The sequence below is a fragment of the Puma concolor genome, chromosome A2 (genome assembly GCF_028749965.1).
Source record: "Puma concolor isolate L17-30 chromosome A2, mPumCon1.1.hap2, whole genome shotgun sequence".
Classification (NCBI taxonomy): domain Eukaryota; kingdom Metazoa; phylum Chordata; class Mammalia; order Carnivora; family Felidae; genus Puma; species Puma concolor.
Genome location: NC_141668.1, coordinates 88,255,105 through 88,270,433, shown reverse-complemented (window position 1 = coordinate 88,270,433; position 15,329 = coordinate 88,255,105). Strand labels below are relative to the sequence as shown.

General features: G+C 35.7%; 1 protein-coding gene across 6 annotated transcripts in view; it reads left to right on the top strand.

Annotated features, from left to right (window-relative positions):
* PTPN12 (protein tyrosine phosphatase non-receptor type 12) overlaps nt 1-13,879 on the top strand; it is a 103,333-nt gene extending 89,454 nt beyond the window's left edge. For all 6 annotated transcript variants that reach the window (XM_086696843.1, XM_086696844.1, XM_086696847.1 and 3 more), the window contains 6 exons: nt 2,983-3,959; nt 8,041-8,118; nt 8,963-9,030; nt 9,963-9,993; nt 12,872-12,979; nt 13,202-13,879. In XM_086696843.1, the coding sequence (XP_086552969.1) occupies nt 2,983-3,959; nt 8,041-8,118; nt 8,963-9,030; nt 9,963-9,993; nt 12,872-12,979; nt 13,202-13,263 (1,324 nt within the window). In that variant the 3' untranslated portion in view covers nt 13,264-13,879. The remainder of the gene's footprint in view (nt 1-2,982; nt 3,960-8,040; nt 8,119-8,962; nt 9,031-9,962; nt 9,994-12,871; nt 12,980-13,201) is intronic.
* Nucleotides 13,880-15,329: the final 1,450 nt, after the last annotated feature.

Here is a 15,329-nt window from a genome sequence, read left to right as displayed (position 1 = left end):
TAACAAATTATAGAGTCACTCATTTTAAGACTTGGTCAAACAAATTAAATATAATTTATTATTATTATAAAGTCCAAATGTCTTAGTGTGAAGTTCTGAGCCTTCACTGTTTTTCTGAACCGTTGTGTTCATTGTTCTGTCCTCTTCTGGTACTGGTATAATGCCTCGCATGTGGTAGGTCCTGAATGGTTTGCTTTGTTTTTGAGAAGTGAAATCTATGCCTTCCTCAAAACAGAGGATATTAAAACCAGTATTTACAATAAGAATTATGCAAGTCATATATCAGAATATCTAGTAAAAACATGAGTGTTGGTTACTATAGTGGAAAATCCATTTGTAGCATATATATTTTTGTGGTTGGGCTTCCAATTTTTGTGTACATGAAAGTGCTATTTAAGTGTTTTAAGCCTTGTTCCAACCAACCTTAAATCAAAGAAGGATAAGGAAGAAATCTGTTAGTGTAATTACCAATCAAATTTGAGTAGCCACAAAAACCCACAAAGGGACACAAGGAAACTTTTGGAGGTGATGATATATGTTTATTACCTTGACTGTGGTGATGGTATCATGGGTATATGCATATGTCCAAACTCATCAGATTTTATACATGAAATATGTATAGTTTTTTGTACATCAACTCTACCTCAGTAAAGCTTTTTAAAAATATGAGTAGCTAAGAATGTGTTTATTGTGTATTTTCAACATCCTGCACACTGTTTCCAAAAGTACTTAACAAGATTATTGGTTAAATAAGGCTGTTTGAACACATTTAACTCTGGTCCCTCCCTAAACTTCCTAAAATTATTGTGAAGGAACATAAAAATGTATGAAGATTTTGAAAACAAAATTGGAGAGGGATGGCAGCAGAAGGATGATTATAGAACTGTGGAAAGTAGAAAGCTTATCAACCAATGTAAAGGGACTAACAGAACAGGGAAAGCTAAAACTTGCTTTCCTGTAGGTGGGGGAAGCCCACAAGAATCAACATGATTCTCCAAAGAACTCTCAGAAAACCTCAGAAATTGGAGGTCCCCCTTAAGACTAGTGTGTAGGATGGGACTAAAAACAAGGAGACTTGAGTGTTTCTATTAAGAGTATTTAGAACCCCAGATTCCTTACATCAAATTGAGCAAATGACTGCCTCTCTCACATTTGGACACACAGGAAGGATTTACTCTGGAGTGGCTGAACCAGGGGCGGGTCTTTGGATTCAAGGACATCAGATCCAACTGATGGTGGTGTTGTAGTGCCTTACTGAAAACAGGAATTTTTTATGCTGAATGGTCACATCCTCCAGGTCCTTTGCTCTCAGATTGCTGGTGGGAGAACCTCCCTTTTGAAAAACTAACTAGCTCAAGAGATGAAATGTACACTTTACTCGTTGTGGCCCACCAATATTGTTGGAAAGGCTGTACTCAGTCCACATGACCTCTAAGCCACAAGCTTCAAGACCTCCCTCTTACATAATGTGTATAGATCTTCCAGTCATTTATAATACTCCATTCTTTAAGAACAGAACCAGGATGATCAGGCATTTGACAACATCTCTAACATGAAAGATAGACCTAAATAAGCAGGAAAAAAAGGAACCTAGATGAAATAGAGATAATACAAAGTAGAAAAAAGATAGTAAGATAAATTTCCAGTATTAAAGAACATGAATTTTTATTTTTTTTAAGTTTTTACTTATTTATTTTGAGACAGAATCCCAAGCAGGCTCCTCACTGACAGTGTGGAGCTCGAACTCACGAACCTGAGCTGAAATCAAGAGTTGGACACTTAACTGACTGAGCCACCCAGGGACCCCACCTTCGACTCTTGATTCCAGCTCAGGTCACGATCTCACGGTTTGTGAGTTTGAGCCCCGTATGGGGCTCTGCACTGATTGTGATTTTCTCTGCTCCTCCCCCGCTTATGTGCATGCGCTATCTCAAAACAAATAAATAAACTTAAAAAGAAAGTTTCCAATCTGGTAGATAAAAAAAAATTATAATACAATGGATTCTGAAAGTTCCATGGTGAAACTGTAGAACCTCAAGAACAAAAAAGAACCTAAAAGCTCCAAGAGAGGGAAAAAACACAGTTCACATTCAAAGGAGCAGGAATCAGAATTACATAATTGTGAAGGAAAATTATTTCTAATCTAAAATTATGTATATTTTCAAAAAATCAATAATATTGAAAATATAATACTCAAATATAAAAAGCCTCAAGAAATTTGCCTCCCATATGTAGTTCTTAAGAAATTGCAGGATATAACCACCAAAACAAGGAAGTGTACCTTATGTATGGGACCTGGAAAATAGGAGAGTCCTACTGGAGAGAACGTCAGCTCTGTGGGGCCTAGGTAGTCAGTGGTACACACTGGAGCTCGAGCACCAAGGACCTAAAAGCCTAAGAGGGACTGTGTGTGGTATTGATAATTACCTATAGTGTGTTTCATGACCAACTGGGAAGAGGTGTATAAATGTGGAAGAAAAAAGAAGGGCTAAATTATTGATGATGCATAGAGAACCGAGCCATCAGAAACATATGGCAATTATTAGAGAAAAATAAGAGGTTGTATAAGAAAAGATAGGAAATCATAGTGTCATGGGTAAGAATGATATCGATATTGATAAGATTGAACTAGCTAAAAGTTGTAACAGTATTGGGAAGATAGAAAAGATACCTAGCAGGAAGATAATGGAGAATGTGTGAAATAGGTCAAGAAATAACAATTTATGGAAAAAAGATAATTTATGAATTTTGAAATATTTTGAAATAATGGAGGTGAATCTTAGAAGCAGCTGTTAAAAAGGCTGAAAGTTGATGTCTCTGGGTAACTGAAGGGCTGTGGGAGGAGACCCGTTTTTCATGAAAATTCTTGTATTTGTAAACAGTATTATATTGCCTCACTAAACATTAAATTTTGACAGTTTATAATTTTTTATTCATGAAAGGATGAGCATTCTTATGATGCCCTTTTATTAATGTTTTCAGTTGCCTTGTTGAAGGGGATGCCAAGGAAGAAATACTTCAGCCACCAGAACCTCATCCAGTGCCACCCATCTTGACACCTTCTCCCCCGTCAGCATTTCCAACAGTCACTACTGTGTGGCAGGACAATGACAGATACCATCCAAAGCCAGTGTTGCACATGGTTTCATCAGAACAACATTCAACAGACCTCAACAGAAACTATAATAAGTCAGCAGAACTTCCAGGGAAAAATGAACCAGCTATTGAACAGATGGATAAAAAATTGGAGCGAAATTTAAGTTTTGAGATTAAGAAGGTCCCCCTCCAAGAGGGACCAAAAAGTTTTGATGGGAACACACTCTTGAATAGGGGACATGCAATTAAAATTAAATCGACTCCACCTTGTATAGCTGATAAAACCTCTAAGTCCCAGGAATTGAGTTCAGGGGATCTTAAAGTAGATGATATTTCTCAGAATTCTTGTGTGGACTGCAGCGCAACACAGTCAAATAAAGTTCCGGGTGTTCCACCAGAAGAATCACAGAAGAATTCAGGCACACCTCCAAGGCCAGACCGCTTGCCTCTTGATGAGAAAGGACATGTAATGTGGTCTTTTCATGGACCTGAAAATACCCTACCCATGCCTGAGTCATCTGAAGGCAAACCCTCAGATCTCCACTGTCAAACGATGAAAACTGTGAGTTTAACACCAAGCCCCACAACACCAGTTGACACCCATGATCCTGCAGATCATCATAACAGCTCGCCTCTCTTTAGAGCACCCCTCAGTTTTACTAATCCTCTTCACTCTGATGACTCGGACTCAGATGAAAGGAACTCTGACGGTGCCATGACCAAGAATAAAACTAGTATTTCAACAGCAAGTGCCACAGTTTCTGCTGCCACTAGTACTGAAAGCATTTCTACAAGGAAAGTATTGCCAATGTCCATTGCTAGACATGATATAGCAGGAACAATACATTCAGGTGCTGAAAAAGGTAATAACAGTATCTAACACTTAAATATTTTTACTGTGTTACAGTCACTGTTCTAAGCACTATATCAATTAATTGTTTTGTTCCACATTTCACTGTAGAATCTACAGCACAGTTTCATTATTTTAGATACTTTTTTAAAGGTTTCTATTAAAAACTAATAATAAACTAAGCTTTGTTACCTTAATTTGATTAATTGCATTACTAGATTTTGTGTTTGCAAGGTATTTCAATTGTTGTGAGTGAAAATTTTTGTGCTTTTTAGTTTTCCCTCCTATGTTAATAGTTTTTAGTATTTTATGTGGGTCAAAAATTTATCTGACTGAATAATTAGAAATAATTTAGGGAAGATAGAACTGCTTCAAGTAACAAATATTATCAGACAGCTTCGGTGGGCATTTAATTTCATCCATGTTTATCACAAATACTAGTTCATCATCGTTTAATGCTTTTTAAACTATACAACACCTTTTATACTTGCACGTGAGGTTGCTTTTACCTCTAAGATGAACCAAGAAGCAAAACTGTAACTACTCAGCAGAATATGGGAAATTTAATTCAGTTAGTAGCGAATGGGATATATCCTTATCTACGTCATTGATACTATTACTTAATTGACTTTTTTTTAAACTGTGTTAGCTTTTGAGGATGTGTGCACTTGGTTCCCAAGATGTATTACTGGTTCTTAAAATTCATCTTTGATCCACTAAAATCATCCTGGCTGCCTTCTTAAACAGACCATAAAGTTGAGAGCAAATGTAATAAACACGAAAGCTATTTACTGGTAGATTGATTATCAGTGGTCATTTACTTGTCAGTGGACTCTGGTCATGACCAAAGGTCATGATATTTAGGCTGGTATTTACAATGTGCAACCAAATAAGTACTGTGAACTTAAATGTTAACTTTTTCTGTTCCTGACCTAATAAGTACTACCTGTACTATGGTGCTTTTATTTTCCCCAGCTGACACATACTGTGTTTTTTAATCTTGAGAATGTATATGGTAGAGTAAATGAGAATCTAAGGTAGTTTCTTAAATTTACATTATAATCTGTAGTCTTGATTCTTCTGTTATTTGAAGGATCTTCAGAAGATAATGGTTACCACAGTAAATATTACTTTACCAGTTTGCCATAATTTAAGACTGTTAATATCTTTTTCTTCCTCAAATTCAGAGCTTGAAAAATAACTGCCAAGTTGTAACTACACAAGAAAATGGGTTGATGAGAAATTTTTATTTTGGGCTTTTGAAGTATATCAAGCATGCATCTATCTTGTACCTAGGAAATACATTTTTTTTTTAACCATTGGTAGAAATAGAATTTTGGTGTGAGGGCAGGAAGGATGCAAGATATGATATGCTCATTAAAAGTTTTTGCCACCTGACCAGTCTTTCGGTGATAATAGAAAAATTTCCTTCAGAATACAAAATACTGGGACGCCTGGGTGGCTCAGTCGCTTAGGCATCCAAATTTGGCTCAGGTCATGATCTCATGATTCCTGAGTTTGGAACCCCGTGTGGGGCTCTGTGTTGACAGCTCAGAGCCTGGAGCCTGCTTTAGATTCTATGTTTCCCTCTCTCTGCCCTTCCCCTACTCGCACTGTGTGTGTGTGTGTGCGTGTGTGTCTCAAAAATAAACATTAAAAAATAATGCAAAGTACTGTATAAGGATATTTAAGTCATCCTGTTGTATACTAGCTCACTTCTCAGCATTTTATTTGTATTTCAAAGCAAAGATAGTTCTAAATGTGACTTTTGATTTCTTTTTGCCCTATCTAAACTATGCTACATGAGTCTGGTATTAACTGAAGATTTTCCTGTGTTAGTGTTCTGTGCTGCAAGCAGTCCTGTTTTTGATGTTACTAGTTACTTTGTAGATGAACCATTGGCACAAGAATTAGATTTTTGTTTCCTTGTTTGTTTTATAACTTGCTAGGGAGTTAGAACAATTTTATTTTGATACCTAAAAACCTTTTGCATAAGTTATTGCCTGGCAAAAATTACTGGCTATGAATTTTGATTTTAATATTGACTTCAGCCTCCTGAAAGATTTCTCAAACTTGGCTACACTGAGTCCCCATTTAGTGTTATGATTTGCAAAAACCTGTGTAAAATGTGAAGTCTCTGTTTTTGATAACCTCTAAAATAGAAGTTTATAACATAAAGGTGGTCCAGAGATTGAAAGAAAAACATGAAGCTGAAAAGCATGAGCCACAGTTAGAAAATAAAAGTGTTGAATAAAGACTGCCATGAAAAAAAGAGGTATAGAATTTCTGAAAGATACTTAATGTAACCAAGCAAGACTGTCCTTCCTGATTTGTTCACTTAATTATGAAATGGCACCAGAGTGCCAAAATTATGCATCCTTTCCTTCCAACAGCTATCTTTTTTTTGTGAGCTGTTAATAATAAAAGGGCAAGGGGAAGAATGATGATGGCTCAGATTATTACTACTGGATAAGGTGGATGGTTCTTTAATGGTTTCACTTTATATGCAAGAGAGAGTTCCAGTACTAGTGACTGACATACAAAATATTGGACTGGAATTCTTAGTAGGACCCAGAGGCTGTATTTTCTTGGGTCTTTGGCTAAATAAATGTAGGAAGGACAAGAGCAATCATACCTGGCTCATGCTAGTTGAAAACTGAAAAGGCTTTGATTTTCAGTCTCTTTAATGCATAGCCTATCAGATATGGTTAAATAGCAAGGTATTATGGCAAGATTGTTCATTTTTAAAAAAGAGAACAGTTGTCAAGGCCCAGACAAAATAATACAGGATTCTTACATTCCCTTTCTTCACTCCATCCTCCCTAACTGGAGAACCCACACATGGAATTATATCCTCATATTTTCCTTCTTTACCTCCAATGAAACTGCATTTACCCTATGCAGAAAGGCTAACTGATGAGGCTTACTTAGTGCATTATCTTTTCCAAGAGCCAATTTTGTTTTTACTGGTGAAAAGCTTTAATATGGCTTCAGTCAGTATTCTCAGAGTAGGTCATATGCCACTGTTCACAAGATTTTAAGCATTAAATGAACATTCAAAAAATGTAATACTTTTATATTAGAAAACAAACACTTCAGATTTGTCATTTTAGTCATTACTGTTTAAAATATGACCAAAGGACACAGTTAAGTTAAAAATGAATGGGACTTAAAAAGTAAATAGTACAGGGGCCCTTGAGTGGCTCAGTCGGTTAAGTGTCCGACTTTGGCTCAGGCCATGATCTCGGGGTTTGTGGGTTTGAGACCCACATTGGGCTCTGTGCTGACAGCTCAGAATCTGGAGCCTGCTTCAGATCCTGTGTCTTCCTGTCTGTGTGCCCCTCCACCGCTCATGCTGTTTCTCAAAAATGAGTATTAAAAAAAAAAAATTAAAAAAAATAGAGGACAGATGGTGGTATGTGGTATGGCAAAACTCATGGAAGAGAGTTAAGCAATTGATTCCAGTTTGGGAAACACTGGCTTGAGTCAAATGACCAAAGGTTTCCTTTGTGTACTCAAAACATCATCTGCAAGCCCAAACGAGATGTCCCTTGCCCACTGGCTTTTCTACTGAAGGCTGTCTTCAGACTGAGAGGACAGTGACTGATGTCTGCAGGGTATCAGGAAAGTCAGGAATCATTTTCTCTGAGCAGCAGTGAATGAGTTCATTCCGCTTTGCTCATTAAATAATACTTGGTAACAAGTTGAGTAGTGAGGATTTCTTGTTTGTTATTTGCATTTTTAAAAACTGATTTCTCTTAGGGGCACATGGGTGGCTCAGTTGGTTAAGTGTCCAGTTTTGGCTCAGGTCCCGATCTCATGGTTCAGGAGTTCGAGCCCTGCATTGGGCTCTCTGCTGTCAGCATAGAGTCTGCTTCAGATCCTCTATCTCCCTCTCTCTGCCCCTCCCCCACTCGTGCGTTCTCTCTCAAAAATAAACATTTTTTAAAAATAAACACTAAAAACTGGTTCTTAAGATACTTGTGGAAATGACTTTTCTCTCTTATATTAGTTTAGATAACAAGTTCATTTTTAATGAGTTAATATTCTTTAACAAGTTCATAATTTGTCTGAATTTTATGTATTTAATATAGATGTTGACGTTAGTGAAGATTCACCTCCTCCCCTACCTGAAAGAACTCCTGAATCCTTTGTGTTAGCAAGTGAACATAGTGAGTGTCTCTTCTGCTTTTTTATTATTGTACTGTAATAAACTCTGAAAAACATGGCTTATTTTAGTCTAGTTGCTATTGAGCTGCATAATTAAATTCAAAAAAAGGTTTGACTTGATATTGACAAATGTTTTTAACTCCTTGAATGAAAAATAAGTATTTTTTTTGAAAAATACTTTAAAATATTTTTTGTTTGCTAAGATTGCTAAAATGGCTGCATTTATATTAGATACTATAATTTACTTAAATGTATTTATAACTGTATTTGTAAGTTGGTGTGTTTTCATTCATTAAAAATAGCATTTATTAAAAGACATTAATTGCTTCACTGGGTGCCAGTTTAGGTAAGTAAATATTTAATTTGGGTTGTAGTTGGGCATCAACTCAGTTGGTGTTAACTGAAGGACACTTAAGGCCACATGAGTATCACTGAGAACTGGGAGAAAGTGATATTTCAAAGTCTTGATAATATATTTCTTTTCTGTCTCGTCTTAAAAAAAAAGAGTACAGAAACAGCTTAATATATTTACAATGTCTCATGCTTGGTGGGGTCCTCCCTAATTTTACCTAAGTTACCTTTTACCAATATTTTATTAATTTTAACTGATTTCAAGAATGTGGAAAGTGAAGCCATATACTTCAGTACTACTAAATACATCTAAGTCTGCCACATGTATACATTATCATGAGCTTATAACAGTAAACTATATTTTCTTAAATTAATAGAAATAAAATATTTTATGGAAGTGATCATTTCTAAAAATCTATAGGGTCTGTTTTTGCATCTTTAATGCAAGAAATTCAGGAATTAAAGATGTTAATTGTAAGATTTTATTTTTCTCAGATACACCTATGAGATCTGAATGGAGTGAACCTCAAAGTCAGGAACAGTCCGAACAAAAAATACCTGAAGTGAGTCCTTTTGGGATTGGAACAGCTATAACTTAGTATTTTTGTTCTTTTGTTAATTTATCTTATAGTTGTTTAATAACTGTCACCTTAAGACTATTAAATATAACTTTTGATCAGCATTTCTTATGGTAAGATTTCAGATGAAAACCCTACATAAAATGTGAGATCTGAAATTTTTAAAAAGGGCAACATGATCTACATATGGCCATCACAGAGTATTATTTTCCTAGACTGCTTTTAAAATCTGTAAATTACTCCATGTTTTAAGTCATTTTGGAAGTGTGAATGGAACAGGAGTTAACATTTTCAGGGTCACAGTACTTTCTTAGAATTTGTTCCTTCCATTATAACACTAAGTACATAGTCCCATCCTTTGGTTTGTCTGGTTACATGAGGTTTCCTTTTCACATTCAGCAAATGTTTGACAGCTAAATATATTAGCCATGTTTCTATACCATTTTTCATCAATATTAACATTTTTCATATTTCCCCCATATTTTAATATCCCCCAAATTAGGGCACATCTTACAATGATTAAGAAACATACTTTACTTGGCATATATAAAATAGTGGTAACCTGTAATAATGATGTTATTTATGTGTTACAATGTATATCATAATTTGATGAATATGGTAGAATATGGGCAAAATGGGAGTTGTGTGTATGTTCCTTTGTGTAGTTGCTCCTGCATTTTCAGTTTCCATCCACAAGGAAAAAGTAATTCCCCTATCTTTTTATTCCCAGTATAAAATACTGTAACATTTAAAAATTTTAAGCCTAATTGAAAACACCATTGTTTTCTTTCCCTTTAACACTGAGAATTTTGGTGGATCTTGACTTCTTGGGATATACAGTCTTAACAGACCACATTTTCTATTATTTCTTCTAAAAGAGATATATTGTAATAGTTATTAAAATGTCTTCCTTTTAGGGCTTGACAACCCCTGGAAGTGAAAAATGTGGTAAGTTAGATTTTGTTTCTTTCTGTTATAGAGAGAGAGATTAATCTCCATAAAATAGCATGCCTCATGGTGTGTGTTATTTACTTGGTTATTTCTGTATGTGAGAATATGTAGGACACTTCTAGAACCTGAACTGTGTAGTATAATTATTTCAAATTAATTATTGTATCAGATATTATTATTAATCTGGAAAGTAACAGCATTTATTATTGGTAGTTACAGGCTAATAGGAAAGAAATTATTTTTAAAATATTTTTATTTTCTGTTGTTTATAAAAACATTTAGAATCTAGATCTGACAGTGGTTTGAATAAATGTCCCAAATTAACCTAGATTATTGAACTGGAGCTCTAAAAACTGTTTTGGAATTCTTCCTTGTAGGACTTCCGCATTTATGAAGATCAATAAGATTATGTAGCTCAACCCACTGTTCCAATGCCAAGTTAGAATATTTTTCTGCCACATTACTTGTACTATCATAGTAAAATACATCAAGTTATTATTAATTCTTATAAATCAGTGACCATGAAAGCAGCTTATCAGACATCCTAGCCTAGGGGCAATAGTTGACCGTCCACATCTGACTCTTGGTTTCAGTTCAGGTCATGATCCCAGGGTTGTGGGATCGAGCCCTGCATCCGGCTCCATGCTGAGTGTGGAGCCTCCTTGAGATTCTCTCTCTTTCTCCCTCTGCCCTTCTGCCCCACTCACGTGCTCTCTTTCTCTCTCTCTAAAATAAAAATTAAAAACAGCAGCAACAACAAAACATCCTAGCCTGTACAGTTCCCTCAGTTTATCTATCATCTGCCCTTACCTTACCCTCCATTCTGCTTCAGTTGCTCTCTCCCTGCATCTTTGACTAATGGGGCTCCATTCCATCTTATACATTTTTAATACTCTGTCTACTAGCTGAGGCAACTTAAGGAAAAGAACAGAATAGGGCTTTAGAGTCAAGTCTACCTGGTTTACAATTTCATTTTTTACCATTCTACTTACTATATGACTTCAGGCAAGTTACCTTATCTTAGCCTCAGTTTTTTTTTCTCTGTGAAATGGAAATAATAGTACCTACCCTAAAAAACTGTTGTGAGGACTTATTTAAACCACATATATGGGCTATCAAACACTGTGGTTGGCACATGATAGGCACTCAAAATGGAAGCAATAGTATTACTACTATCTTTATTATATTAATACTGCTGCTATTGTGGATCCTTGAATCTTTTTTTTTTCTAATGTATGTTAACTACTTTCTGGTTTCTCTTCTGTATCCAATCTAGATACTATTCCTCCATTACTCTAGTCCTACTCTAAATTATCCTCTAGTTTCTTTCCCCTAACTCCTGTGCCATTTTATTTTATCCCTCAAGATTCCTGAATACTGCTGGGGAACATTATTCCGTTTTCCAGATGAGCCTACAGTTCTGGATCTTCATCCACAGTTGGGCCCCCAGCTTTGCTTGGTTATCTTATCCGCTCTAGCTGGCACACCTTCTATTTTCCTTGAGTTTTCCAATCTTTACTTTCTTCTGAAATCAATCCTACTGACTCTTGTTCAGTAGATGACCTTTTATTTAACCGAGAAAACTGAGGCCTTTTGACTAGGTCATCATTTCTTCCTAGAAGCCAGTCCTTGAATAGCTCACCACCACTGGGTTTCACCTCCATACCTCTTCTGTCTGTTCCATTGCACTCTGCATCATTTTACTGTAAAACTTACCACACTACTACAATAATACGCTTGTCAGTCTCTCCTACTAGCCTAGGCCTTGACTTATTTTTATTCTGACCTTGAGCTGAACAAATAACATTTACATTAAAAAAATTTTTTTTAATGTTCATTTATTTTGAGAGGGATAGAGAGCGAAGAAGGGAGGGGCAGAGAGGGAGGGAGACTGAGAATCCCAAGTACACTGTCAGCGTGGAGTCAGACACAGGCTCGAACTCATGAACTGTAAGATGATGACCTGAGCCGAAATCAAGAGTCACATGCTCAACCAACTGAGCTACCCAGGAGCCCCATAACTTTTACATTTTTAAAGAACTGTTTAGGGGCTTTGGCTGGCTCATTCAGTAGAGCATGCGACTCTTGATCTCAGGCTCATGAGTTCAAGCCCCACATTGGGTGTAGTACTTATTAAAAAAAAAAAAACTTAAAAACAAAAATCAATGAAGAAGAGGTGACAGAAACTGTATGTTGCTTATAAGGCCTAAAATTTATTTTCTAGTCCTTTATAGAAAAAGTTTCCTGAACTCTGTTTAAACTACAAGCACCAAAGGACAAGGGTCATGTATTATTTGACTTGAATTCCAAGTTTCCATAAATTTCTTAGAGAGTTATAGAGGATATGATAATGGTTGTGAAAGAATAAATCATAGTAGTTAATTTCTTTTGTTGCTAATCTTATGCACTGGGGATTAAGTAAGTAAACTAAAATGTAATTGATGTAAATCTTTCAAAGAATTACTACTGTTAGAAGCCAGTAGTTCATCAATTAACTATGAACTTGATTGCCATTGATTTCCATATAAAAGCAGTTCACTTGCTATTATTGCCTTAGGACATCGGCACATAGTATAACTACTTTAAGGAAATATAATATAGCAAGATTGAAGTTTATTAAATAAAGTTTTAAGAGCATAAGGAGAATCCATACGTTGCAGAACTACTCACTGAAGATGTCTAAGTGCCCTTGAGAACACCTAACATGATTTCCTGTGTTCATCACTGCATTTATATTTATCTGGGCCTCTGAAATTATGATGTCCAAGAGAGAAAACTTGCTCTTTTAATTTAATACACACATTAAAATCATTAGAGGATTCTATATATGATGCTACAAATGATGGTGATTAACAATCTTTATTTTGCATTTTAGATCATCCAGCAGGAGGTATTCACACAGAGACTTGTACAGAATGTCCACCTATTTTCAGTAACAAGAAAGACCAACTATCAGAAAGTCCAACAGAGGCCACAGATATTGGTAATTTGTTTACTAAATAATTTAAAAACTTTATGTAGTTAATGCTGGCAAGAATGAGAAAAGGGAATTTGCCATCGTTTCAGGCTTTCCTTAGAAAGGCAAAGTTTATCAAACTCTGTGCTATGATTTATTCAGGTTCTTAAATACCCAAAGCAAATTAAGAGTTTTTAGTAAATTAAAATACATTTCTGAACACTAATCACTATGGCATTTTGATTATAGGTTTTCGTAATCGCTGTGGAAAACCCAAAGGACCAAGAGATCCACCTTCAGAATGGACATGATTCAGGGAGCTAACAGACACTTTAAATTAGACTGGAAAATTCAAGTGCCACTGAAAGCCAGATTTATAGTATTCCATCTTAAAAACGTGGGACTAACAGCAGTGTAGATTGTTGCCTTAGTATTTTTTTTCGCTAGGACCATCTACCTGCCTTATACTACACTTAGGAAAAAGTATTACATATGGTTTATTTTGTAACTTCAAGTATTATTGCCTTAATGTCTCTTAACCCTGTTACACGCTGCTTGTAGACATGTTAATATAGTAATACTTTTATGATAAATTGAGTTTAAGGACTACTCTTTTGCTAATGTTTTATCATGTATGCATTATTTTGTATATGTACAGGGCAAGTAGGTATATAATTTGATAAAGTTGCAGTCATAAAATATTATTAACAGAAGATGTAAGAAATTTCTGCATGGTCTAAATCTTTGTGTACCTTATTTGTAAATTATTTGCCCTGAAGTTTTAGAAAATAGTTTCTGAATTTTAAAATTGCTGGATTCATGCAGCCAGCGTTGCAGGTTATCAGAGATCAAAGATTGTAATAATAATACATTTTGTAAATTGTAAGCAAAAAGTTATTTTTATATTATATACTGTCTAATTGTCCATCCTAATTGTCCTTGTTTTCATCTAGTCATGGAGATTCAGTAAGTGCCTTGGAACAATATTGAATTCTCTTAGCTCGTGAGTGTGTGTGTGTGTGTGTGTGTGTGTGTGTGTGTTACTTTAATATTTGAACTCAAGTGGGATTAGAAGACTATCAAAATATATGTATGTTTCAGGATATTTGACCTGCCATTAAAAAAAAAAAAAAACAGAAACAATTTTACAGTGCCTACTTGTCTTGGTTTTTCATTCCTTATTCCAAGGGAATTAGAGTTAGTATCCACCTTCCAGTGTTTAAGTCATGAGTGTGAATGGAGTTTAATCTCTTAATTAAAGAATTCCAATACTTCTAATTCTAATACTTATCCTTGTGTCAGCCCTAGGCATCCTTCTCATTATTGCCTAATAAGATCCAGTAAAACACCAAACAGAGGTAAGGTTAGGAAGGGGGAACTGGTTTCTTCCCATCCTACAACTGGAGCATAGATCCCATCCAGGTGTCCCAAGTTTGAATTCTAACACCAGGGATTAAAGTTAATGGATGTCTATATTTTCCCTCTGCATACAAAAGAGATAAAAGGGGCGCCTGGGTGGCTCTGTCAGTTAAGCCACTGACTCTTGATTTCGGTTCTGGTCATGATCTTATGGTCCTTAAGTTCAAGCCTCACTGTTAGCGCAGAGCCTGATTAGGATTCTCTCTTTCCCTCTCTCTCTGCCCCTCCTGGGCTCCCCCCTCTCTCTCAATCTCTCTCAAAATAAACTTTTGAAAAAATTATACAAAGAGAGAAGAAATTATAAGACTAAAGTAAGAGAGTGACCTTACCTGAGTAGAAGGATTATTGCAGAGGAGAAAATAAAACTATCATTTCACGTCAATTTTTTTTTAAAGCTCATTGGTCTTTGTGTTTGCTCCTTAGGATTTCAAATTTTTCCCATATGTTTTGGTCATAAGGAAATACGAATACAGTGGACCCTTGACATTCACAAGACACAGACACCTCTATAGCATATCATTTTCCTAAAAAAAATTAAACTAAAAGTATAACTTTTTTTTTTTTTTTTTTTTTTTGAGACAGAGAGTGACAGAGCATGAACGGGGGAGGGTCAGAGAGAGAGGGAGACACAGAATGTGAAACAGGCTCCAGGCTATGAGCTGTCAGCACAGAGCGCGACGTAGGGCTCGAACTCACAAATAGCGAGATCATGACCTGAGCCGAAGTTGGATGCTTAACCGACTGAGCCACCCAGGCGCCCTAAACTGAAAGTATAACTGTAAAACGAATTTAGCTCCTTCATGTACTTGATGATTTGTATAATATGGTACTAAAATAATTTATAAACATTTTTACGTTGGGAAGGAGTTGCTTGGAACATCTTCATTGAAAAATAACATATATTCAGGGGCACCTGGGTGGCTCCGTTAAGTGTCCGAGTTTTGATTTTGGCTCAGGT